Genomic DNA, 24,352 nt, shown 5'->3' on the forward strand with positions numbered 1-24,352 from the left:
AAAATGTCTGTTAACCCTCAGCCATGATTCTGTACCCTTTATAGCTTCCCCTTTACAGGAACAGCTGCTCAGAATACCCCGCAAGGGTACAGCTGTGATTAGGTCTTAAATTAAGGCCACCTCCAGCATGTATTCCTTACTGCCAGCTGGTACTGATGAACACTGAAACCCAAGGTGCTGCCTTTGATGCTTAACACCTGTGCAACCTTCCACACAGTTCCTTTCTCTCCGTGCCTGTTTTCCCATCTGTAAAATGCCGGTAATAGTAGTGCGTCACATTATTTGGATCAGGTCAGGCAGGTAATGTAAAGCTCTGGACATTAGTGAGCACCCTAATAATACTAGTTATGATTTGTTGCAGTGTCTGATGCGGGTCCTTGACGATGCCCCGACATGCGTGCGATTTGTGGTCCTGCAGTGTCACCTGTTGCGTGTGTCCTTTCGGTGCATCTGTACAGCGGTGCTGCCACTTTTTCTAGGTAGACGGCATCTGGGGATCTTGAGGACGGCTGGGTCTGCGCGTCTACGGGGAGCCCCGGAGAGGACTCGCGCAGCCGCAGAAGGGCCTGCAGTGGCGCCTGCCGGCCGCTGGGGGCCGCAGGGGCCGCTGGGTTCGCCCCGCCCCCGAGGGGGTCAGGGGTCACCGAATGGCCGGAGATCGGCAGGTTGTCGCGGGTAAGCGGTCTTGGGCCCATGGCGCCCGCGCAGCGTTGCCCTCTGTGCCGCCAGACCTTCTTCTGTGGTCGCGGACACGTGTATAGTCGCAAGCACCAGCGGCAGCTGAAGGAGGCTTTGGAGCGGCTCCTGCCCCAGGTGCGGGCGGGAGGCGGAAGGGGGCCGCGGACCGCCTGGGGGCGGGGATGCGGGCATTGCGGTGAGAGCGCGAGGGTGTGGGGTGCGGGGGGACCCCTGGGGTCCTACACGGCCTCTCCCCGCCGCAGGTGGAGGCCGCCCGCAAAGCCATCCGCGCCGCTCAGGTGGAGCGTTACGTGCCGGAGCACGAGCGGTGCTGCTGGTGCCTGTGCTGCGGCTGTGAGGTGCGGAAACACCTGAGCCACGGAAACCTGACCGTGCTGCACGGGGGGCTGCTGGAGCATCTGGCCAGGTGAGAAGCGGCCTGGGAGCCTCATCCAGCCCACTCGCCTGCTTGTGTGGGAGGGAGGGTTTAGGAGTGGGGGAGAGGAAGAACGCTTTGATGGTTTGATGAGGGTGGATTGAGTCACCTTTAGGCATTGCATTCTTTAGGGGTAGAAGGGTTTATGGCTTCCATGGCCCCAGTGGTAGTGGTGGGAAAGCCAGCTGGGTAGCTGGCTCGGGATTACCTCCCATCGTCTATCAGATGCCTCTATTTTTCTTGGAAGAGGGAGACTGGACATCTGGAAGAGACTGATAACAGTATCGTCAGCCTTGCCCAGAGGCAGAAACCCCGATGTCAGTGTGCACTACGTATCTGATGTCTGCATAGCTGAGTAATGTTTTGTAATAGATCATTGAGATTATTCCTTCCTTCTCAGCCCGGAGCACAAGAAAGCAACCAACAGATTCTGGTGGGAGAACAAGGCGGAGTTCCAGATGAAAGAGAAGTTTCTGATCTCCTCCCAAGACTATGCACGGTACGTCATTGGTAATGAAAGGTGAACTAACAGAACAGGGCTTCTCTGGGTCTGTGTCAGGTTCTAGAGCTTCCTCTACTAATTGGAAAATTCAGTAGGGACTTCATAAGTATCTATCGTTTTCATAGCACTCATGGTGCTAGGCACTATACTGGACACAAAAGTGTGACAGTCCTTGAAAGGTTTATATCTACTTGGGGGGGGGGGGTGGGATTTACAATGCCGTTAGCAAATGGAGAATAGTATATAACAAAAATTGACTATAACCAACTATTTAAATGCGTGGTACAGAGAAGATAAAGTCCTTTAGAAATAGAACAGGCTTGTTATAGTGTGCAAGAAACTGGTGCTCCCCCAGTGTCAATAGTTTTAGACTCTATTTTAACTGGCCTCTGAAGGACCCTGAGAAACTGGAGTGCAGGAAGCTGGTCAGCACGGAGTGGGGTGAGTGCTGACTGCTTCAGGAAGAGGACACAGGCAGCCTCACACTACGTTTATTGGGACTATATTGAGATTATGGGGTACGGAGCCCAAGGGGATCCCAGAGCCAAAGTTACAGAAAAACTCATGTCTGTTCTCAGTGTGGAGAATGATGAGGGGATGGTAAGAAATGCCTAAAACTTACTACCTTGCCTTCAAATCTGTGGTTCATACAGGCAGGAGATGGGAAACTCAGGCCAAAAAGCACTCACTCCTTACATCCTGACCCAGCTCCAGATGGTTTGGGTGGGTGAATAAAGGATAGCTGAGCAGAAAAGGTTATAATTGAGAATTGCGAGGATGGACACTTTGAACTTTTTTTTTTTTCTATGTTTATTTATTTTTGGGACAGAGAGACACAGAGTGCAAGTGGGGGAGGGGCAGAGAGAGAGAGGGAGACACAGAATCTGAAACAGGCTCCAGGCTCCGAGCTGTCAGCACAGAGCCCGACGCGGGGCTCGAACCCACGAACCGTGAGATCATGACCTGAGCCGAAGTCGGACGCTTAACCGACTGAGCCACCCAGGCGCCCCTGAACTTTTTATTAGTTTTGACTTCTGAATCTTACAAATTTCAAGGTCACACGCACAAGGCAAAACCAAGCCTAATTTGACCAGTAAAGATACCATGAGCCCTCTTTAGACCGTTCATTACATACACAGCAAAAAGAATACACCTCAAGTGCCCACTTCCCAGGTCCTTGCCCCACCCTCCAGAAAGAGCCACTCTGAAACACAAAGAGCTAGCTAACTGCAGTGTGAGCACGGGACACCCTGCTGCTGGGGAGCCCAGTCTGGCCTACAGCTTTAATCTGAGTGGGCAGAAAGCAGCATACTGCCATCAGAGCCCGGAGGTGATGACAGACTCTCATGACGGCCTGGGGGTGTTGGGGGAGGTCGGGAGGCGAGTGGCAGATGGCCCCACAGCAGCTTTTCAGCTCTCCCATCCTCTGGTATTCCAGGGGCATCACACAAGCGTCCGGCTAAGACTCTGATGCTACAGTTCTAGGCTTTGCCCGTAGGGACAGGCACAAGGCTGCCAGGGCACCATGGTAGAGCCATTCCCTCAGCGTTTTACATATTCAAATCAGGCCAGAAAGCAAATCCTAAAATTAATTGCCAACAGTGACAAGTTATCATAGCTGTATATAAATTGGTATCACAAAAGAATAAGAATTTAAGTAACTTGAACACAAAATTCTAACCGTATACCCTCAAGAAGGCTATTTTCTAAGGACTAAAAAACTGCAAAGAAATTGAGGCTTGCTTAGTAGTTGTTTTGTGATAGTGGGATCAGTAGTATTGGTATTATTCTGATACCTTTACATGTGCATGGAAGATAAAAACAACTCCAAGCATATTGGTGGTGTTCCAAATATGGACCAATTCAAAAGGGTAATTGATCAAAAAGGATAATTGATTTTTAAAAAAAAATGTTTTGAGTACACATGTGCACGTTGGGGGTTGGGGAGAGGGAGAGAATCCCAAGCAGGCTCCATGCTCAGCACAGAGCCCAGTGCAGGGCTCGATCTCAAAACCACGAGATCATGACCTGAGCTGAAATCAAGAGTCGGACCTTTACCTGAGCACCCAGGTGCTCTGATCATTGATTTTCTTACGTATGTAATGGTTTCATGGTATCTTAGGCTCTTCCTGTTCTTAGGTGCATGCTGAAGTTTTCAGTTAAGTCTCATGATGTTCTAAAGCCCATTTTTGATTTGGAAAAAGGAAATGTGTGCATAGAAGAGAAGTGGAGCCGGTATGGCAAAATGTTAACAGTGAATCTGGTTGAAAGGTACATTGGTGTTCTTCGTTCTATTTTGATTTCGAAATTACCAAAACTTAAAGTGATCTGAAGGTCTTTTCATAACTGGCAGGGATTGGAGTTCTTGGCTGACTTGCCCTTTTTCTTTAGATTCAAGAAATCCATGGTGAAAGGTTTGGATTCCTATGAGGAAAAAGAGGATGAAGTAATCAAAGAGGTGAGTTAAAAGGCAGGCCTCTGGAGGACCCAACCTTACAACCTTGTACCTAGCTAAGCAGCCTCTCTCCCACAGATGGCAGCTCAGATCCGTGAGGTGGAGCACAGCCGGCGGGAGCTGGTTCGGTCTGTCTTAGAGGTTGGTTTCCCTCGGAGGAGCCAGAGCAGTATCCAAATCCATTTGATCCCTGGTTCTCCCAGGTCCAGCATTTCACCTACCAGCTCTTCTAAGAGAACTCATGGACTCCATGCTTCATCTGCTCAGCTTGAATTCCCTTAACTGTCTGCCAGGGGGGCAGGCCTTGTCAGTGGCAATGTGGGCAAGGCAGGGAAGGGAGGAGGGAGGGACGGAGGGAAGTTTGCGAGGACAGTACCCTCCATATGCTAGTTTCCTTCTGAAGGGTGGGAGCATGGCCAAGACAGACTGTTAAAGGGTCCTAGACACATTTATTTTTCCTGAATCAAACTCAGCCTCAGGCAGTGCCAGACCCAGAAGAAGGCTCTTCAGCGCTTGGAAGCTGGAAAGGGACCAACAGGTAAACTTGTTAAGGACTCTTGTTGAGGGTCTGACATGTTAGAGCCTTCTGTAACTTTCTGGCTGGGAAATGGGAACAAAGTTCATCTGTGCCATCCTCATGGTTCAAGGACCTCATCTGCCAGCCTGGCTCCTGTCTGTCTTTTTCAGTCAAGTGGCCTCCGCCTCGCAGCAGCCTTCCTACTTGGACCTGCCACCAGCCCCGGAGCTTGACTGGATGGAAACAGGACAACCTTTGACATTCATTGGCCATCAGGTACAATGGATAAGCCAGCCAGGAAGGGCCAATGTCCCCTTAGTTCCCAGGACACCATCTCTCCTGGGTTTTGTACCTATTCTAACCCTTCCTACCTTTCTTTTCTGTGTTGTTCCATAGTATGTTCTCAGACCCATTTCCTCACCCTCCAGTGATCTCATCACACCTTTGCCCCAATGCCTTTGCAGAACCCCCAAGTCCCACTCAATGTAGGATATCTATAAATATCTCATAAGCACTTGAAGCTAACCTCTACCGTTCTATTATTCTATTAACTGTGGATGAGTTATTTCCTCTTCCATCACCTGACTAGAAGATGGCCTCCAGATACATACACTTTCCCGCAAGTTTCTATTCCTCCTGCACTCCTGTCCCAAACACGGAAAGTCACTGCTTCACCTATTCTTATGTTGTCTACGCCAGCCATATTATATTGTGCTTCCTGTCTTTGCACATGTAGTTATCACTGCCTTAAGTAACGTTTACCTTCCTTCAGCCTAGTTCAAATGTCACCTTTTCATGGAATGATTATCTGAACAGGTTGCCTGTTATAAATGTACTTAGTACCATGTAAAAAGCTGCAAATATAATGTGTGACTTATGCTTAATTCTCTTCCCCTATGATACATGTGCCCTGTGAGTAAAGGGTTTTGCTTACCGGCATCTAGCAGGCATTCTGTTTTTGGACACCTTCGTTACGGAGACCCAGAAGTCTCTTGAGGACAAGACTGTTTCTCAGTTATCTGTGCTCTTAGGATTTAACTTCAAACCAGGGCACAGAACTAGCACTTGTAGTGCTTCCACTACCCCTCCCCCCCTCCCGTGGTTTGTCATTTCTCTAGCTAGGAGTATCCACCCTGTCCTGGCTTCTCATTTGGGATTTTCCCCCTCCATTTCTAACTACAGGACACGCCAGGAATTGGTAACATCCACTCAGGTAAGGCCTAAGGCAGTGTTTCTCAGATGGTAAGAAACAATTATTTTATTTTATTTAAAAAAAAATTTTTTTTTTTTTTAAACGTTTTATTTATTTTTGAGACTGAGAGAGACAGAGCATGAACAGGGGAGGGTCAGTGAGAGGGAGACACAGAATCTGAAACAGGCTCCAGGCTCTGAGCTGTCAGCACAGAGCCCGACGCGGGGCTCGAACTCACGGACCGCGAGATCATGACCTGAGCCGAAGTCGGCTGCCCAACCGACTGAGCCACTCAGGCGCCCCAGAAACAATTATTTTAAAGAATAAAACTGATTAAGTACTACCGGGGCCCCCTGGGTGGCTCAGTCAGTTAAGCTCAGGTCATGATCTCATTTTGTGAGTTTGAGCCCCATGTTGGGCTCTGCACTGACAGTTCAAAACCTACTTGGGTCTTTCTCTCCCCCTTTCTGCCCTTCCCTTACTCGCATTATCTCAAAATAAATTTAGAAAAAATTTTAAAGTACAGTATGGAGAACTATCTTGTGGGTAACAAGATAGAGTTGTATCTTGAATACATGAAAAACTCAAAATGCAGAAGTCATGTAAAAAGATGCTCATCAGAGTGGCTAAAATTAAAGATGGACTGTGTTAATGCTCATATACTGCTATCAGGAATGTAGAATAGCAGAACCAATTGGAAAGTGGCTCAGGAGTTTAAAAAATTAAACACATACCCACTGTTATAGGATACAGACGTTACAAGATAAAAGAAAGCTTACCTGCACACAGGCTTGCAACACACATGGTCACAGCTTTATCTACAGTACCTCCAAGCTGAAAACGACCCATATGCCCCTCGACAAAGCAACAACAGAGTAGTGCCCAACAAGGAAGGAACTGTTGTTAAGCGCAGCATAGATAAATCTCAAAACTGTTAGAAGCCAGACCAAAACCAGGTACGTCCTAGAAAATGCAAACTAGAGTAACAGAAGCAAACCCATGGTTACCTGGGGCTGTGAACAGGGATATGGGGAGGTACAGGAAATATTTCTAAGGGTTTTTCTTTTCAGATTGTACACTTTCAATGTGTGCAGCTGTATGTCAGTTATGCCTCAACAAAGGTATTAAATATCAGCACATCATGTCACATGTAAGGTGTGTTGCTTTAAATTAGTCCAGGGCCCTCAACTTCCCAAGGTCCTGGGTTTTGTTTTTGAACATTTCTAGTTATCAATCAGTTAAGAGCTTTTACCTTGGGCAGTTTCACAGTAGCCTAAAACTTTGCCTTAATTTCTGCTGAATGGGTCTTTTCCAGGAGCTACACCTCCCTGGATGGTCCAAGATGAGGAATACAGCTCTGGAAACCAACAAATAGGGCCCTCCTATGAAGAGTTTCTTAAAGAAAGTAAGTAAAAAAAATTCCAGAGTGGGAATGGGTTAAGTTTTCCTACTCAAATAAAACTGTTTACTTCTTTGTAGAAGAAAAACAGAAATTGAAGAAACTCCCCCCAGACAGAGTTGGGGCCAACTTTGATCACAACACCAGCACCAGTGTAGGCTGGCTGCCCTCTTTCGGCCGCGTCTGGAATAATGGACGCCGCTGGCAATCTAGGTATGGGCCCAGTGCCAGGACCCCAACCCACTACCCCTTTGGAGAGATCTCAGCCTTCATCCTGTTAACCCTTCACTTTCTTTCAGACATCAATTTAAAACGGAAGCTGCGGCAAGGAGCAAACAGTCACATAAAGAAAAAAAGCCAAATGTTTCCTGATGCTTTTCCAACCACCATGAGGCACAAAGCCAAGCCAACAAACCCATACCTGCTCTTCTCTCTTATCCTTTGTAACTGCTTTTCTTAGGAAAAGACACATACCCACTTATTTGATTTAATAAAGTTTTATTTTCCAAAATGTACAGTTGGTGGTGGAATCTGCAAAAGAAAAAGAAAAATCACAATCATAAAGCCTTATGCAGCAGGGGGATGTATACTTTCTACACGATGAGCCCGTAGGTTCTTGCCTACCTGTTCATGCATCTTCACCAGCAGCTGGGGCATCTCCACCCTTGGTGTTTCTGGTGTAAATTACTTGAGCTCTGTGCTTTGAGACGAGTTTAATAAGTCCTGGGGAGAAAATAAGGGTAAGGTTTTCACATAATCTTATGAAATAAATACTTCACAGACGTGAGAAATACTGAATTTGAGCATGAGAGTTTAATAACAAAGGCAAGCAAGCCTATGTTTCTTGGTGATCATCTAATTTGATTTATCCTTTCTAAATGAGGGACCCACTATCTGCTCTTGGGATGGTTACCCTTATTGCACTTTAATAAAACTTAAAAGTCACTATATTTCCATACTAGACACTGCAGGGGCTTAAAATATATATATTCCTATTAAAGTGAGATTATGAGTAGACCCACCACTCGATTTTTAAAACACAGAAATAAAAAATGATTTACTATCAAAGCTTTTAATATTTTAGTAACTGTATTTCAGTACATTTGGGTTACTTCTGTAACTGTATTTTGAGAGACCAAGAGAGTGTGAACAGAGAAAGGAGAGGGAGAGAATCTCGAGCAGGCTCTGCACTGTTAGCATAAGCCCAAAGCCTCCCATGAACTAGATCAGAACCTGACCCGAAATTAAGAGGTGGATGCTTAACCAACTGATGCCCCTATTCTGTGACTCTTAAAGTGGATTTATTCACTTGAGAACACAAGAAATCCCTGTGCTTCACCACATGACACAAAACTGGCCAGGAACCCCGCTTTGAGGTCTACCCTAGAGATAGCATGTTAGAATATTACAATCACTGGTTAGCCTGCGCCCATTTTAATAAATTCCAGTAAAAAACACATTTAAGATGGCTAACATGGTCAGACCAGTTTTACATGCAAAAGCACACCGGTACAATTTACCCCTCTCACCTTTACTAAGCAGCTCCTGAAGGGCTGCCCTGGCCAGGGAACCTCGAATCTTCAGTCTCTCAGACACGACAGCTGGAGTTATAAGCTTATAATTGGGAACTTCCTTACAGAGTTTGTCGTACGTTGCTTTATCAAACAAGACCAGGTTATTGAGCTTGTCCCGAACTTTGCCTTTGGACCACTTCTGCTCCCAAAAGAAAAAGGACAGTCAGCATTCCCTGGAAGAAATTACTCTTTCCCTCACCAAACCATCTGTGTCACCGGAACTTTTTTTCCATGGCCATAGGAATATACTGCAAAGTTGTCTGTTCTTGCCCTGCAGAAATCTACGAAATTTAGAATTTACAGCAACTCTGCAAACTAAGATTCAAGTAATCTGAAACCAAGATACAAAAAAAAGACCCCATTGCCATTTACGTTATCCAAGATAAGTGAGATTAAAAAGAAAAAAAAAACCACCCCCGAACACATCTGCACGAGTTTCGGGTGTAGGCTAAGCCCCACTAAACCAATTAAAAGAACACCACGTGACCATCAGACTACATTCACACTTGCTGTGTACCACCCCATTCTTCCAAACACAAAACGGTTTGAGAGCACAATTCTAGTCCTCGGACTCTAGACGCCACAACCTTAAAAGCCATTTACTATACACGTCATTTATTACTACAGCTACACGGGCCCGGCGTCCCCAGTGTCTCCCACTCTTGGAGGACTCCACGCCTACCTTCTTTTTGGCCTTGCCCCCAGATTTGTTCACTGGGTCTTTGTCTTTTTTGGCCGATTTCCCGGCATCTTTCTTCTTCTTGTCGTCCTTGGGCGGCTGTGCGGAAAAGGGAGAACGCAGCCAGATCACACGGCAGCCCCAAGCTCCGTCTGCAACAGCGCCCCCAACCCGCCCAAACCCCACTACCTGAGCACATGGGTGAAGCAATCCCCCCGCCCGCCCGAAGTAGCCCGGCAAGTCTGGGGCCCTGCGTCTGGTGCCGCCTCCACCCCGTCCCAGCGCTTCCCGGCTCTCAGAGCCGCACCAGTTTCCCACTCGGAACAGCTCACCATAGCGAAGCTCAGCAACAGCCAACACCGCAGCCTCGCTAAGATGTCGGACAAAAAAGGAAGCGGCGCTCACGCACGGGCCCAGAAACCTCCACCCTCAGCAAGCGTTTCCGGGGCAAGGGGCGGAGCCAGCGGCGGAAGGTCGTAGGTCCAGCCCCCTCGTCCAGCGGCCGCAGGGAGGGTGGTTGTTGTTCCCCAGCCGCGCACCCCGAACACTGTCCGCGGCCTTTTGGACTTTGCCGCTAGTTGTGAGGTAGTCACACGTCGCTATCCCCTGGTCCCGGAAACTAATAAAGAGAGAAAACAATCTGCCTGCCTCCGTAACTACCCCCACGATCCCGCTAAGCGTGGTGCTACAAGTGCGCAGGCGCCGGCTTTGCGAGGCTGGGAGGAGGGGGCGGGGGCGAGGGGCGGGTCCCGCGACTGCGGTTCCGGGGCGGAGCCGTCTGGAAGAAGCCGAATCCCCGCCTCTGAGGGGCAGCGGCCGCAATGGCGATTTTTAGCGTGTACGTGGTGAACAAAGCTGGCGGCCTCATCTACCAGTTGGACAGCTACGCGCCACGGGCCGAGGCTGAGAAAACTTTCAGTTACCCTCTTGATCTGCTGCTCAAGCTGCACGACGAGCGTGTGCTGGTTGCCTTCGGCCAGCGCGACGGCATCCGGGGTGGGCTAGGATTGCGTCCGATGGGCGGGCCCGGTGCTGCGGAGTGGGCTGGTGTCTCTGCTGGGCAGTAGGGTGGGGGGAGAGGGGGTGAGGCCGGGTCGCTGGTCCCATCAGCGGAGTCCCCACGCTGGGGCTTCGTTGACCCTTAGCTTCACCTCTACAGTGGGCCACGCAGTGCTGGCCATCAATGGCGTGGACGTGAACGGCAAGTACACGGCCGATGGGAAAGAGGTGCTGGAGTACCTGGGCAACCCTGCTAATTACCCGGTGTCCATTCGGTTCGGCCGACCCCGCCTCACCTCCAATGAGAAGCTCATGCTGGCCTCCATGTTTCACTCGTAAGTCCCCCAACCCTGTCTAGTGCCTTTTGGCCTTCACTTGGCCCTTAGGCTAGCTGGATTAGTGTGGTTCTGCGGGAAGTCTCCTGAGCAGCAGTGCTTACCTTTCTTTGCCTTTTCTTTTTTTTAAGCTTATTTATTTTGAGAGAGCACGCGCAAGCAAGGGAGGGGCAGAAAGAGAGGGAAAGGGTGATTTCCAAGCAGGCTCTGCAGTGTCAGCAGGGAGCCGATGCAGAGCTCGAACCCAGGAACCAGGAAATTGTGACCCGAGCGGAAACCAAGAGCCGGACGCTCAACCAGCCGAGCCACCCAGGCGCCCCTCTTTGCCTCCTTTTAGGTCATCAGTTCTTGTGTTATGAAAAGAAAAAGAACGAGTCCAGTATAACTAGACTTTAGATAATACTGGCAATGGTGTGATCTTGTGTAAGTCAACTTCCCTCAGCTTTAGTTTCTAAGTCTTTAAGGTAACTGAACTAAATGATCTTTAAGACCTTTTCCTGCTCTCAACTATAGTATGACCTATGCCGGATAATTATAGTCATGGGGTAAGTAACCCTGGCGCATAGTCCCAGTGTTAATTTCACCCAAAGCTTTCAACCTAAAATGCTTTACAGCAGAGGAGTGTAAACTACATGCAAAGTTCAAATGAATTTTAAAGAAATTTTGGTGCTTCTGCTAGGCAATTGAGGAAGCTGCCTCTTCCTTTTTTTTTTTTTTTAAATGTTTGTTTATTTTTGAGAGAGAGAGAGAGAGAGCTCCCAAGCAAGAGAGGGAGGGCAGAGAGAGGGGAGACACAATCTGAAGCAGGCTCCAGGCTGAGCTGTCAGCACAGAACCTGACGCGGGGCTCAAACTCACAAACCATCACACTGCCTCTTCTGACCTCTCCGAGTGTAATGTAAACTCCTCAGCAGCTAGGGTTACTTCAGTGGAAAAGTTTGAGCAGCACCCCTCCCTTAAAACAGTGGGGTGCATTCCCAACCTTACCTCCTTTGCAAATAGGCTGTTCGCAATCGGTTCCCAGCTGTCTCCAGAACAGGGCAGCTCAGGCATTGAGATGCTGGAGACCGACACGTTCAAACTGCACTGTTTCCAGACACTGACAGGTATGCGTCTTCAGATAGGCCAAAGGGATGCACAGGGGGCTGGTTGGGGGAAGGGACTGACCAGAGACAACTTTGGTAAGCAAGGGGGTGGTGGTTAGCTTTTCCTGGGACAATTGCACAGACACATCTGTTTTGCGACTCTAAAACCAATATTTAATCTGATGCCAGTTTTGCCCACACCACCCAGCACGCTCAGCCATGGTTATCTTGTGTGCAGATAAAACCTTAATGTTGCACATGTTTTGGTAAGTGTTTCCAAATGAAACTTGAATGCCAAATGGAAATGACCTTTGGATCATGTCATTGCCTCACTCCCTTAATGGGGATAATTGAAAACTTCCTGAGTTTGTTTCCTGCCTGGCACTTGCTGCCGAGGGACCACAAGACTAGGAATTAAGTGACAGAGCTAGAAATCAAAGCCTGGTCTCAATCAGGTGGGTGATGTGATAAAGTCATGTTACTGCTCTGGTCTTATAGATCCACAGTCTTGGTTTTCCTGCTTTACGGAGCAATAGGATAAAAGTAAAAATGGGCTTATGAAAATGCTACACACACACAGGATGATGTTATTTGCTTTTCTCCACTCTTTGGTAACCATTCCTGGCCCTTCTCCAGGGATCAAGTTTGTGGTACTGGCAGATCCCAGGCAAGCTGGAATAGATTCTCTTCTCCGAAAGATTTATGAGATTTACTCAGACTTTGCCCTCAAGAATCCATTCTACTCCCTGGAAATGCCTATCAGGTAGGTAGTCGCCCTCCCCAGATATTGGTCAAAGCGTCCTTGCCCTTCTCTTTGTGCTCTTCCCCAAGGATATTTTTCAAAAGTGTAAGAAGAGTTATTTTTCAAATAAAACAAAGGTGACTAGCCTTTTCTTGCTATTTTGGAAGACTAAAGACTTTCCTATGGGGTTCATATCCTTCTTCATGGAAGAGTTTCCACTGGCTCTACCTCGGCACCCAAAGTGGGGAAGAGTCTGAGACTTTACACTTTGTCCTCATCTGTGCCACTTGGGTCTGGCCTAGGTGTGAGCTGTTTGACCAGAACCTGAAGTTAGCCCTGGAGGTGGCAGAGAAGGCTGGAACTTTTGGACCTGGGTCATAGGCTGAGCCTGCAATGGATCTCCCAAATTTTGAGAGATCCTGCAGCAGGAAGTCTGCTGTATCCACTCCGATGGAGATCCTCACAGCTTCCTTAGTGCACTTGACAATGGGAGGGTGCAGAGCCTGATGACACATACTGATCCCTGAGCCTTAATACTGCTCTCTGCCCTCCCGTGTCTATCGTGGGCCTATTTCCCAACTCTGTACAGACTTATTTATGGAGGGAGTAGGTCCATAAATGCTAAATAAACATTCCTTTGATCTGTGTTTGCTATCCTAATTGATGGTTTGGGGGGAAAGGATCTGGTGGGTAGACAGGAATGAGAAGAGAATTCTGAGATGAGATATGTTCCAATAGAAAAAAAATAAGTGTTCATTAAATGAATGAACTTGGGGCTTTAAGTCAGGACCTTGGTCTAGTTCCAGAATTGCTGATTTCTAGGGTGATGGTGGAATATTTATCAAATGTTTATAGCCAGCCTTTACTGCTTTATCAAACTTAAACCTCACCCTAATCTCAGGGGGTACATTCTACTATGGACAAGAGATTTAGCAAGGTACAGACACTCTATGCCTCAGAGTCGCAAAGCTAGTTACTAACTGCGTGAGTTTGAACCCAGGCTTTCTGACTATGCTATCATAAGCCACTGTTCGGAGCGCCTAGGTGGCTCAGTCAGTTGAGTGGCCGACTTCAGTTCAGGTCATGATCTCACAGTTTGTGAGTTCGAGCCCCGTGTCGGGCTCTGTGCTGACAGCCTGGAGCCTGCTTCCGATTCTTGTTTCCCCCTCTTTCTGGCCCTCTCCTGCTCACCCTCTATCTCCTTCTCTCAAAAATAAATAAACATTAAAAAAAAAAATTATAAGCCACTGTTTACTGATTCCCTCCATCAAAGTATTTAATTTGTCTGAAACCCAGTAGCTTCATCTCTAAAATGATCATTGAATTATACAGTGTAAAGTTGAAGGCAAAGGAGACATAAGCTAAAAGGAGTATACGTCAGATCTCCCATTCCAAGGAAATGAAGTCTGTCCTTTTTGGGGTGGAAAGAGCAGGTAGCAAGAGAATATTTTCCAAGGAAAACTGTCTCTGGTCTGTAATACCCCTTTTGAAAGAATGGCTCACTGTGTTTAGTATCAAATCTAGTTTTAATCTCTTTATCAAGTCTTCCTCCCTCCCACCCAGGCCCCGGTGTTCCTGGGGTATTGGTGAGAGTGATGGCCTCCTCTCTGCCTGGAATCTTGAGGTATTGGCAAGAACAGTCACCGTGTGCTAAGAGGCCTTAGGGCAGAAATCATGGCCCATTGGTGCCCTGCAGCTACAGGAGGAGCCTCACCTCTTGTGGGGATGGGGTGGGGTGGGGTGGGGTGGGGTGGGGGTGGGGCAGGGTCCAGGAGAGGAAGAGGGTATTGGAGACTCCCTCACTGTAGGGGTTTCCTGTTTGAAGGCAGGAAATTGGAGCTAATGAAGTCCAAGAACAAAAGTTGTCTTTTAAATAGAGCACAGGATGGGGAGCTGGGACCTCATTAGCCACTGATAACTTCCAGCGCCACCTGGGCGAGGGAAAAGGAGCAAAAAAGGCGATCCAAGGTTCATCGGTAGCCAGAGCAGCCCCACTTTCTTTCTCCCCGCCCCCGCACCTCCCCAGCCCTGTGCAGGGGAAGGTCCACAGGTGGGAGAGGATGCACAGGTGCCTGTACTGTCTTCACTCAGCCTTCTTGGGCACTCGGCCCATCTTGGTGCGGATGTTTCGTAGCAGAAAGAAGGCGACTGTGCTGACTGCACAGATCACTTCGGCCACCCAGAAGGCTGTGCTCCAGCTATAGTGCTTGGCAATGGTGCTGAAGGGCAGCCCAGCCAGAAAGCCGCCCACTGCCAAGGAGGAGGGGAAGAGTCTGGGTCATTTGTGAGGCTAGGGCCGGCGGGGCCTGCCCCAGCCTATAGCTGGCTTAAGTGCAAGGCACAAGTAGGGGTGAGGTGGAGACTCCGCTTACCGTTGGCCATGAGTCCCACGATGGCATGGGAGGTGCCGCACAAGTTGGGAGGAGCACTCTCATTGGCTATAACTCCGAACAAGGCAATGGGACCATAGGAGGAGAAACCGAACAGAGCTCCCAACACCAGGATCCAGAGCTGCAAGGGCAGCACAGAGTGGCATTCAGAGTTTGAGAGAGCCTACCTACCTATCTACCTCTGCCAGAGGACAGAACAAATAACTGTAGTAAGGACACAGGAAATGACCTCCCTCACCCCACTTTCTGATATAATGGACAGGGCAGAGCTAGAGGAGTGAGTGCCACACCGAGCCAACCCCAGGGCCTGTGTGGGTAGGTGAAGGAGGTACAGAAGCCATCCCTCCCAGTTAGATGCTATCTCTTCTCAGAACTCATGCTAGCTGGATTGGCTAGGGGCAAGGAAGACAGTAGGACAAGGGTAAGACAAACCAGGAAGAAAACCAGAGATAAGGCACCTCGTGCTCCGTAAAGCCTGTGAGCTCAGCGAGAGGGTGAAGAGCTGGAGTCCAGAAAGCAACATCCTAGAGGAGCACAGGAAAGAAAAGGAAACCAAGTCCCGAGTCCAGGAGGGGCACCAAAGTACAAAGAGGACACGAGGTAAGACAGACCTGGAAAGGGAGATCTGAGAGGCAAAGAAAGGCCTGGGCCAGGGTGGAGCCAGGGAGAGGAAGCCTGAGAGTCGGCGGCCCTCGCTTTCTCATCCTTGTGCCTGCTGTGGGCCAGGCCCTCCTTATTTACCTTGGAGGAGTCACTGGTCACAGTGACCCGGAAGAGGTACATGGACACGGTCATGCCAGCCATCATGAGCAGCAACAGGCCATGGCGAGGGTTCCCGTAGATGGATAGGCCTGCCTGTGGATACAGTCCCAGCAATGTCAGGGCCTAAAAGCAGCAGAGTACCTCCACCCCTGGACTCTGATACAGCAGGGCCTCTGCTGACAGGTCTTTGGCAATCCCACCACAGCTCTTGGCCCCGGGCAGCTCTGGGAGGCCCTGGGACCTGCTCGTTGTGTTCAGAGGCCAAACTCCACAACATCCCTTCCTCCACCACGGGGCAGGGTCGGGACATGTGCTGGCAAGCTGCACCTGCTTCCTCCTCAACCCCAGTTTTCCTGGGGCTGTGGAGAAGCCCACTGCCAGGCTGAGAGACATTCCAGCTCTCCTTGACATCATTTAAAGCCTTTTCCCCAAGAGTCTTAACCTTCACACCCCCAGCGAATAATGGCAGCCTGGAATCATTCCAACCTCCCCCAACCTAAACTGGCTTATGCCAGCCTGCCCGTGCCCCAGGACTCCCGCCTCTCTGGTGCCTGTCCCAGTCACGCTGGGAAGATTTAAAGGGACCCTCCTCCTTCCTGTCCCGTCTGCCCACTCACCTTTGCCATGGCCCGGTCTGACAGGTAGCCAGCTGCGATGCTGCCTACAAGGCCCCCAACCTCCAGGGCACTCATGTAGGAGCTACCTGGAGTAGGGAGTTGTGGTGGGAAGAGGGAAAGGAAGGGTGGGTGTTACACACTGGGGTTGTCCCAGACTGGCTTAAACCCAGAGAGGTACAGGGTCCCCAAGGGTGACCGACCACAGCTGTCTGAGTAGTGCCTGGCCTCAGGGAAAGAAGGAAGGGATAAAGAGAAGCTGGGCCTAAACGTCCCATCCCCTTCATTGACTCCTGCTCCCTAGGCCCACCCCCATTCCAAACTCATCTTACCCACGAGAACGGATTGTCCTTTCTCCTGGATGAGGAAGAACTGGCCCCAGTCAGTACAGCAGGTCTTTACTCCAAATACCACGAGGTAGCCCGTGGAGAGTACCCACAGGTAGGGGGACAGCAGCAGCTCCTGTAAAGCACTCTCCTCCTTCGAGGAGCCTGGGGGCAGGAGGAGGCCAGGCCTGAGGCTCCACTCTTGCTGCTCTGCCCCGACTGAGCCCCCACCACTCATTAGCCAGCCACAGGGCCAGAGTCCATCCACACAGCCAGGGACCAGCAGGAAGGCACCCCTTCACCCACTGTTCTACCCTGTCGCCTCCACTATAGGCCTCAGCAAATGAAACAGGGACCAGGGCACATGGAGGAAGGCACCCAAGCCACTTAAGCTTAGGATGCTGTCCAGGACAGGACAGGGAAGTCTGGCTCTGCTGTGAGGAAGGACCGGGATATAACATGAGTCACACAGCATTTGTTGGCTCTGCCGCTTGTCTGGTACTTAAGTGTCTCTTGGAACGGAGTTTTATTTACTCCCCACCAACTTGCCACCGCCATCCCTCCCCCTACCTCCATCGGCTAGCACAGGGCTGGGCATACAGCCAGACCTCAGTGAAAGTCTGCCAAATGAATGGTGGATGAAGGTGCCCCAGTGATTCGGCTTGGGTGCGTGCTCACCCTTCTTGTCCTTGGAGGGGGCGGGGTCCAGGTTCCGGAGCCCAACGTCAGCAGGTTCATTGTGGATGAGCAGGAGACAGAGGAAGGAGACAACTACACAGAGCGCCCCAGACAGGGCCAGCGTGCTGCGCCAGCTATAGCTCTGGGCGAGGATGGTTGCCAGGATAGGGCCCAGCCCTCCAGCCAGGTTCATGCTGGTTGACAGGACGGCCCACCAGGTGCCAAACTGAGATGGCTCAAACCACTGTGGGGCAGAGGGTTCAGAGTAGGTGCCCACGTTAAACACGTTGAAGGTGAGGGTCAGGTGGGGCAGGGGCAGACCTAGAAGCTCACATTACAGGGACGAGGAAGAGGGCGCCTCTACTTGGCAGGGCCAATTCCCTCATCTGCCACCTGATCCCACCGTGTTTAGCTCCTAAAATATCTCGACGAGCAACAGGAGTCGGACCGGAACTCCCGAGGGGCCCGCTCTGGGACGGGGGTGCTGGTACTCCCACATGCCCTGTAGGTATCCCCTCGGCCAGTCTCAACTGGCTTCTTGGGAGCAGACACTCACCTTCCGCAGGATCTTCCCACAGGGGGGCCAGCCCAGCCCCTGTGCCAGGCCGTTGAGGAACCAGAGAGCAGCAAAGACAGGTACCATGGAGCTCCAGGAAAAGACTACGTTGACCAGGCCGACCAGAAGCAGCCCGGAAGAGAAGAGCCAGCGGGCACTCATCTGGTCAGACAGCACCCCGCTCACAAACTTGCTGATGGCGTAGGCTGCCGACTGGCTGCTGGTGATGAGCCCTGCAGGGGAGGGGAACAGGAAGCAGCGCACCTAGGGGGTTAGGGGCCAGGCCAAGGGCACAGGAGGGACGGAGGAAGGCATGGGGTCACGGGTGCAGAGGTGCCTGGCAGGGTGAGATAGGTTCCTTCCAAGGGGACCAGAAGCAGCCTGTGTTGGAATCCCAGCACCCATTCAGGGGGCGCCGCTACCCCTCCTCACCGCCGGCGCTAGCCCCAGGCTGACCCTTGGCTTTTCAACCTGGAGAGTTCCCGCTGCAGCTGTCAGGGGGCAAGAAGGGGAGAACAGGGCAGCCCCACCCTGGGATTTACCCATGCCTGATGACATTTCCTCCTCACCCTGGATGCCGACCCAGGGCTTCTAGTAATTCCGTCACCCCCACCTCTGGGCATGGGGCAAAGAGCTTAGAATTGGAATCGAGGACGTTATTCCCCCTGAAATGTAGCGTGCGGGGCCACGTGAAGTTCCTGTGCCAAGTGTCCAGTTCCCATTGCTTACGATGTCAGTGGCCAGCGTGCACCCTGTGGTCTTAGCACGCACCCACGAGGTGTGGAAACCATGCCCAGAAGCCCCCTAAACATACTCGGAATAAGCCAGACCTCTGGGGGCGCATGTGGGTCACAGGCACACAAAGACACATCACATAGGCAGCCCTCCTCAGACGCGTATCGACTACACTCCTGGTGCTTAGCCCACAGCCAGGCGTATGGTTTTCAGAGTCCGGTCGGCGTGTGCCGACTCTCCCTACCCTCCACTGTGCAGACGCTCCACACACGCTAGGTGCCTTTATGCACGACACTGCCACCAACACCAACTTGTCCTACGGGTCCTGGGTCCCAGGGCCCACCACCCTGCCCTTCCGTGGCTCACCCAAGTCGTCCTTGTCCAGAGGGATCTCCTCCACCAACGACGGCATGACAAAGGAGAAGGTCTTGCGGTTGAAGTAGTACAGGCTGTAGCCTCCAAACATGGCTGAGAAGATCACAGCGCGGTAATAGCCGTAGCCTTGGGCGGCCATGGTGGAAGGGAGCAGGCCCCAGTGGCCAAGACGCGAAGCCTCCGACCACAGCTCCTGCCTGTGGCTCTCTCAGTGACCAGATCTGCTGAGTTAGGCTTTCTCTGTTCCCTCCTCCACCCAGCCTCCCAGGCTCCCTTTATAGCCACCTTCTGGACAATCATTAAGCCTGGGGCAGCTCGTAGGGAACCCAGTGTCCTGAGGGAGACAAGAAAACAGGAGATTACTGTCGGAGAATCTGTGGGGGCTGGAGGGGGTCCCAGAGGGAGGCACTGCCCATAAGCCAGCACGCTGTGTCCCTAGAATTTCTGCCTTTCTCCGCTCTTCCTTGTCCGCCTGCCTGTGAGACCAGCTGTGATTAAAGGCTCAACCTAATTACTTTTGTCTGCCTGAGCCCAGGGGAGGCAGGGGTGGGATAAAACAGAGCTGCCCTCTCTAGCCCTGCTCCCTCAGCCACCTACCTTCTCATTCATTCAGCCAAGGTTTACTGGTTGCCAGACACTGCACTAGGTGCTCGGTTAGTTTCTACACACACACACACACACACACTCAAACACATACCCCCACTTCCAAGCCTTCTTAGGGCTGCTGACTCAAGCCCTGTAACTCCCAATGCCTAGCACACATCGGGATGTAGCTGTTTATGGATAGTTGCAGAATTGTAAGCGAGGGGAACTTCCCAGCGCAAGCCCCTGTTGCACTGAAAGCCCCTGTAAAGCCTGCGGTCACGGTCACTCAGCTGCCTCTGGTCCCTTTACCCTATGACGCCAGTGTGGGGTGCCCTCTGGCTGGCTGGGGGCTGCAGGGCGAGTGACAGCACGACCCGTGGGCGGGAAGGTCCACCCGCGGACTTCAGGCTGCACTGCCGAGCCCGCTAGCGTTCTGGGGCCCCGGCAACACGCCCCCGGCTTTTCCGCTCGATTAGGAAAGCAATTGGAGCAGAAGGCGTAGGCGAGAGCCGAGCAGGCGACCGCTCATAGTCTCCCGGAGGCTCCTCGCTCCAGGCGCCTAGTGGCTCAGCCCAGCAGGACGGGGCCAGGCGCAGGCTCTCGGCACCTGCCCAGCCCCGTGTCCTCAAGCTACCCAGGACACCTGACTCGGGCTGCGAGGCCACAGATCCGGCAGCCGGAGAGGTACGGAGACACCGGACTGGTGCGACAAAAAAAAGCAGGTGCAGGCTGGTGCGGAGCAGCGCCTCAGAGGCCCCCAGACCCAGGAACTGCCCCTCATCCCAGAAGGGGCAGCTGCAGGAACACCTCCGCTTTGGATCGGAAGTTACGGCAACCTTTACTGGGGCTCTAACAAAGGAGCCCCAAGACCCGAGACTCCCCCTCCAGCCCCGCCTTCAGGCGGCACCCCTCCCCAGCATTTGTCCCGCTACCTGCACGCAGGCGGGAGCCGGAATAGGACAGAGCCCGGAGGCGGGACCGCATGCGCATGCGCCTGCGCTCGCTAGGGGGCGGGGCCTCCGCCTGCGCCTAGCTGGCTGAGAGCCAAGTCCACCTCCAAGGGTGTAGTCCAAAGCTGCCCGTAGTACTGGTCCTTGGGTGAGAACAGCGCCCCTTAGGGGCTGGACTCGTAGGTCCCTTCTTTAACCGATGGCATTCAACATACCAGTTTTTAGTGAGCGCCTCCCGCTACCAATCACTGTTCCGCGTTAACAGTCTGGAAAAGGCCTTGTAGAGAGCACAGTCTTTTCTGTAAGAAATTAAAGCAGTCTTCAATAAATACAGTATGAACATTTGATTTGTAATCAGACTGTTGGGGACAAAGTTAAGACAAAATACACGGGGTGTTTAAAGTGCCTGGCCAGGAATAAACCTTAAATTCTAATCCTGGACCCACTACATTTTAACAATGTGACCTCGGGTAATAATTTCTATGAACCCCAGTTTCTTACCAACCTCATAGGTTCATGTGAGGACTCAACAGAAGATTTATTATTATTTTTTAAAGATCTTATTTTTCTAAATATTCTCTAAGTGGGGCCCGAACTCACAACTCCAAGATCAAGAGTCACATACTCCACCAGCTGAGCCAGCCAGGAGCCCCTCAACAGAAGATTTAGATAAGAATTTAGAAAATTTAGGTAATCGCTTTCACAGACTACTGGAGAATTGCTGAAAGAATTCTAAGTGTTCCAAAGTTGACAGCAAAGATCTTTTAGATTAGGAAGGTGATCAGGGAAGGGAGGAGAAGCCTGCAATCAGCCACCACCAGTGCCACTCCAGAATGCCTCATGAAAGCTCTTATTTTATTTTTATTTTGTTAACGTGTATTCATTTTTTGAGAGACAGAGAGAGCACAAGTGAGGGAGGGGCAGAGATAGAGGGAGACACAGAATCTGAAGCAGGCTCCAGGCTCCGAGCTGTCAGCACAGAGCCCAACACAGGGCTCAAACTCACAAACTGAGATCATGACCTGAGCCAAAGTCAGATGCGCAACCGACTGAGCCGCCCAGGTGCCCCTTGATTGGATTCTGATGAGAATCGTGGGTGGGTTTGGTATTTCCCCTCATTTCCCGTCTGGGTACCCAGAACAATGAATGCAGCCAGGGATTCCCCTGAGCAGAAAGATGAAGCATTCAGCCTCCCAGATGACAATCTTGGATCTAGCAATTGGGAGGCAGCCGATTTAGGAGAAGATAAAAGTAATGAAGAACTGGGAGTCTTAATATCAGCAAAGTACGGATAGTAAACTATCAGAAAGATATTGAGGACATTGTAGACTTGGCTTCAGTGAGGTAGGAGGATCATGGCACAGAAAGTAATATGGCTGGAGATGATGATGATGATGATGATGATGATGATGATGATGATGATTCACCTGATTCTGAAAGTCCAAATGTCTCTGAAAGTGGTTCACAGAGAAAGAAGAATCTGCTGAAGAACTTCAAGCTAACTGAGCACCCGGATGAAGTGAAGGATCCCCAAGAAAACTAAAAGATAACCTACTCAATGGGAGAAGATATTTGCAAATGACATATCCAATAAAGTGTTAGTATCCAAAATATATAAAGATACTTTATATAAACTCAACACCACAAAGCAAATAATCCAATTAAAAATGGGTGGAAGAGGGATGCCTGGCTGGCTCAGTCAGTAGAGCATGCAACTCTTGATCTCAAGTTGTGAGTTCAAGCCCCACATTGGGTACAGAGATTACTCAAAAATAATTAATTTTTAAAATAGGCAGAAGACATGAATAGACATTTCTCCAAAGACATACAGATGGCCCACAGACACATGAAAAGATGCTCAACATCACTCATTATCAGGGAAATGCAAATCAAAACCACAATGAGATGGGCTGCCTGGGTGGCTCAGTCGGTTAAGCATCTGACTCTTGGTCTCGGCTCAGGTCATGACCTCACAGTTCATGAGTTCCAGCCCCGTGTTGGGCTCTGCTCTGACAGTGTAGAGATTGTCCCTTCTTGGGATTCTCTCTCTCTCACTCTGCCCCTCTCCCACGTCCACTCTCTCTCTCTCTAAATAAATAAATAAATAAACTTAAAAAAAATGAGATATCACATCACACCTGCAGAATGGCTAAAATCAAAAGGACAAGAAACAAGTGTTGGAGAGGATGTCGAGAAAAAGAAACACTTATGCACTGTTGGTGGGAGTGCAGACTGGTACAGCCACTGTGGAAAACAGTATGGAGTTTCTTCAAAAAATTAAAAATGGAATTACCATATGATCTAGTAATTACACTACTGGATATTTACCCAAAGAACATGAAAACACTAATTCAAAAAGATATATGTACCTCTATGTGTATTGCAGCATTATTTCCAACAGTCAAATCATGGAAATAGCCCGATTGTCCATCAATACGTGAATGGATAAAGAAGATGTGATAGAGTCACCTAGGTGGCTCAGTTGGTTGAGCGTCTGGCTCTTGATCTCTGTTCAGGTCATGGTCTCATGGTCATGGGATCAAGCCCTGTGTCGGGCTCCACGCTGATGGCTGGAGCTGCTTGGGATTCTCTTTCTCTCTGTCTCTCTCAAAATAAATAATAAACATTAAAAAAAAGAGAGAGAGATGTGGTGTGTGTGTGTGTGTGTGTGTGTGTGTGTGTGTGTGTGTGTAACTCAGCCATAAAAAAGAGTAAAGTCTTGCCATTTGCAACACCATGGATGGATCTAGAGAGTATAATGCTACGTGATATAAATCAGAGAAAGACAAATACCACATGATTTCATTCATATGTGGAATTTAAGAAACAAAACAAAGGAACAAAGAAAAAGGAGACAAACCAAAAAACAGGCTGTTAACCATAGAGAACAAATTGGCAGCTGCCAGAGGGGAGGTGGGTGAAGGATAAGTAAAATAAATGAAAGGGATTAAGAAGGTTCTTATGATGGGGTGCCTGGGTGGCTCAGTGGGTTAAGTGTCCAGCTTTTGATTTCAGCTCGGGTCATGATCTCATGGTTCGAGGGATCAAGCCCTGTGTTGGGCTCTGTGCTGGCAGGGAAGAGCCTGCTTGGGACTCTCTCTCTCTCACTCTCTCTCTCTGCCCCTCCCCCGTGCATGTGCACTCTCTCTCTCTCTCTCTCAAATAAACTTACAAAAAAAAGTATACCTATCGTGATGAGCACTGAATAATGTATAGATATAGAATGGTTGAATCACTCTCTTGTACACCTGAAACTAATATAACGCTGTATGTTAACTATACTGGAATCAAAATGAATATAAATAAAAGCCTTATTATAATGGACAGTGGGGGACTATACAGCACAGACTTTTACATTATAATTATTTATTTAAAAAAAATTTTTTTAACGTTTATTTATTTTTGAGACAGAGAAAGACAGAGCATGAACAGGGGAGGGGCAGAGAGAGAGGGAGACACAGAATCTGAAATGGGCTCCAGGCTCTGAGCTGTCAGCACAGAGCCCGACGCGGGACTCGAACTCATGGACCATAAGATCATGACCTGAGCCGAAGTCGGACGCTTAACCGACTGAGCCACCCAGGCACCCCACATTATAATTATTTAAAAGAGTGCCTGCAGATACTATGGGTTACACTTGTATGGGTATGACTATAACCATTTTGACAAAGAGTAAGGGTTGTAGAAGATAATAAATAAATACAGTACTCAATTTTCTTCCTTATTGGCACCATCAAACTTCTTTGTTATTAAACAATGTCTAAGTTTATTTATTTTGAGAGAGACAGA

The 24,352-nt window shown here is 49.9% G+C and overlaps 4 protein-coding genes across 9 annotated transcripts; 2 read left to right on the forward strand and 2 right to left on the reverse strand.

Annotated features, from left to right (window-relative positions):
- The first annotated feature begins 622 nt into the window (after nucleotides 1-622).
- Nucleotides 623-7,694, forward strand: CENATAC (centrosomal AT-AC splicing factor). 4 transcript variants are annotated; one of them, XM_058686960.1, is made up of 12 exons: nucleotides 632-813; nucleotides 942-1,105; nucleotides 1,515-1,613; nucleotides 3,756-3,887; nucleotides 4,008-4,074; nucleotides 4,150-4,212; nucleotides 4,545-4,609; nucleotides 4,759-4,864; nucleotides 5,771-5,801; nucleotides 7,096-7,185; nucleotides 7,260-7,392; nucleotides 7,479-7,694. In XM_058686960.1, exons 1-12 carry the CDS (start codon nucleotides 694-696, stop codon nucleotides 7,549-7,551), a joined length of 1,143 nt encoding a protein of 380 aa, XP_058542943.1. In that variant the 5' UTR covers nucleotides 632-693; the 3' UTR covers nucleotides 7,552-7,694. The 4 variants fall into 4 exon arrangements, with proteins under 4 accessions (XP_058542945.1, XP_058542946.1, XP_058542943.1 ...); XM_058686961.1 differs by lacking the exon at nucleotides 3,756-3,887 and having other exon boundaries at nucleotides 635-813; XM_058686962.1 differs by lacking the exons at nucleotides 7,260-7,392; nucleotides 7,479-7,694 and having other exon boundaries at nucleotides 623-813; nucleotides 5,707-5,801.
- RPS25 (ribosomal protein S25) lies at nucleotides 7,658-9,895 on the reverse strand. The gene is made up of 5 exons (XM_058686965.1): nucleotides 9,765-9,895; nucleotides 9,436-9,531; nucleotides 8,709-8,892; nucleotides 7,804-7,902; nucleotides 7,658-7,710 (listed from the first exon to the last, which is right to left on the reverse strand). Exons 1-4 carry the CDS (start codon nucleotides 9,765-9,767, stop codon nucleotides 7,808-7,810), a joined length of 378 nt encoding a protein of 125 aa, XP_058542948.1. The 5' UTR covers nucleotides 9,768-9,895; the 3' UTR covers nucleotides 7,658-7,710; nucleotides 7,804-7,807.
- A 291-nt stretch (nucleotides 9,896-10,186) lies between these two features.
- TRAPPC4 (trafficking protein particle complex subunit 4) lies at nucleotides 10,187-13,239 on the forward strand. Its single transcript, XM_058686964.1, has 5 exons — nucleotides 10,187-10,428; nucleotides 10,592-10,766; nucleotides 11,768-11,871; nucleotides 12,487-12,613; nucleotides 12,895-13,239. Exons 1-5 carry the CDS (start codon nucleotides 10,254-10,256, stop codon nucleotides 12,971-12,973), a joined length of 660 nt encoding a protein of 219 aa, XP_058542947.1. The 5' UTR covers nucleotides 10,187-10,253; the 3' UTR covers nucleotides 12,974-13,239.
- Nucleotides 11,509-20,640, reverse strand: SLC37A4 (solute carrier family 37 member 4). 3 transcript variants are annotated; one of them, XM_058686959.1, is made up of 10 exons: nucleotides 20,546-20,640; nucleotides 19,020-19,362; nucleotides 17,919-18,151; nucleotides 17,363-17,606; nucleotides 16,691-16,849; nucleotides 16,362-16,447; nucleotides 15,724-15,837; nucleotides 15,441-15,506; nucleotides 14,965-15,103; nucleotides 11,509-11,927 (listed from the first exon to the last, which is right to left on the reverse strand). In XM_058686959.1, exons 2-10 carry the CDS (start codon nucleotides 19,165-19,167, stop codon nucleotides 11,842-11,844), a joined length of 1,275 nt encoding a protein of 424 aa, XP_058542942.1. In that variant the 5' UTR covers nucleotides 19,168-19,362; nucleotides 20,546-20,640; the 3' UTR covers nucleotides 11,509-11,841. The 3 variants fall into 3 exon arrangements, with proteins under 3 accessions (XP_058542942.1, XP_058542940.1, XP_058542941.1); XM_058686957.1 differs by lacking the exon at nucleotides 11,509-11,927 and adding an exon at nucleotides 14,100-14,842 and having other exon boundaries at nucleotides 20,546-20,639; XM_058686958.1 differs by lacking the exons at nucleotides 11,509-11,927; nucleotides 15,441-15,506 and adding an exon at nucleotides 14,100-14,842 and having other exon boundaries at nucleotides 20,546-20,637.
- Between the last annotated feature and the right edge of the window lie 3,712 nt (nucleotides 20,641-24,352).

This window comes from Neofelis nebulosa, chromosome 10 (genome assembly GCF_028018385.1).
Source record: "Neofelis nebulosa isolate mNeoNeb1 chromosome 10, mNeoNeb1.pri, whole genome shotgun sequence".
NCBI classification, from domain to species: Eukaryota; Metazoa; Chordata; class Mammalia; order Carnivora; family Felidae; genus Neofelis; species Neofelis nebulosa.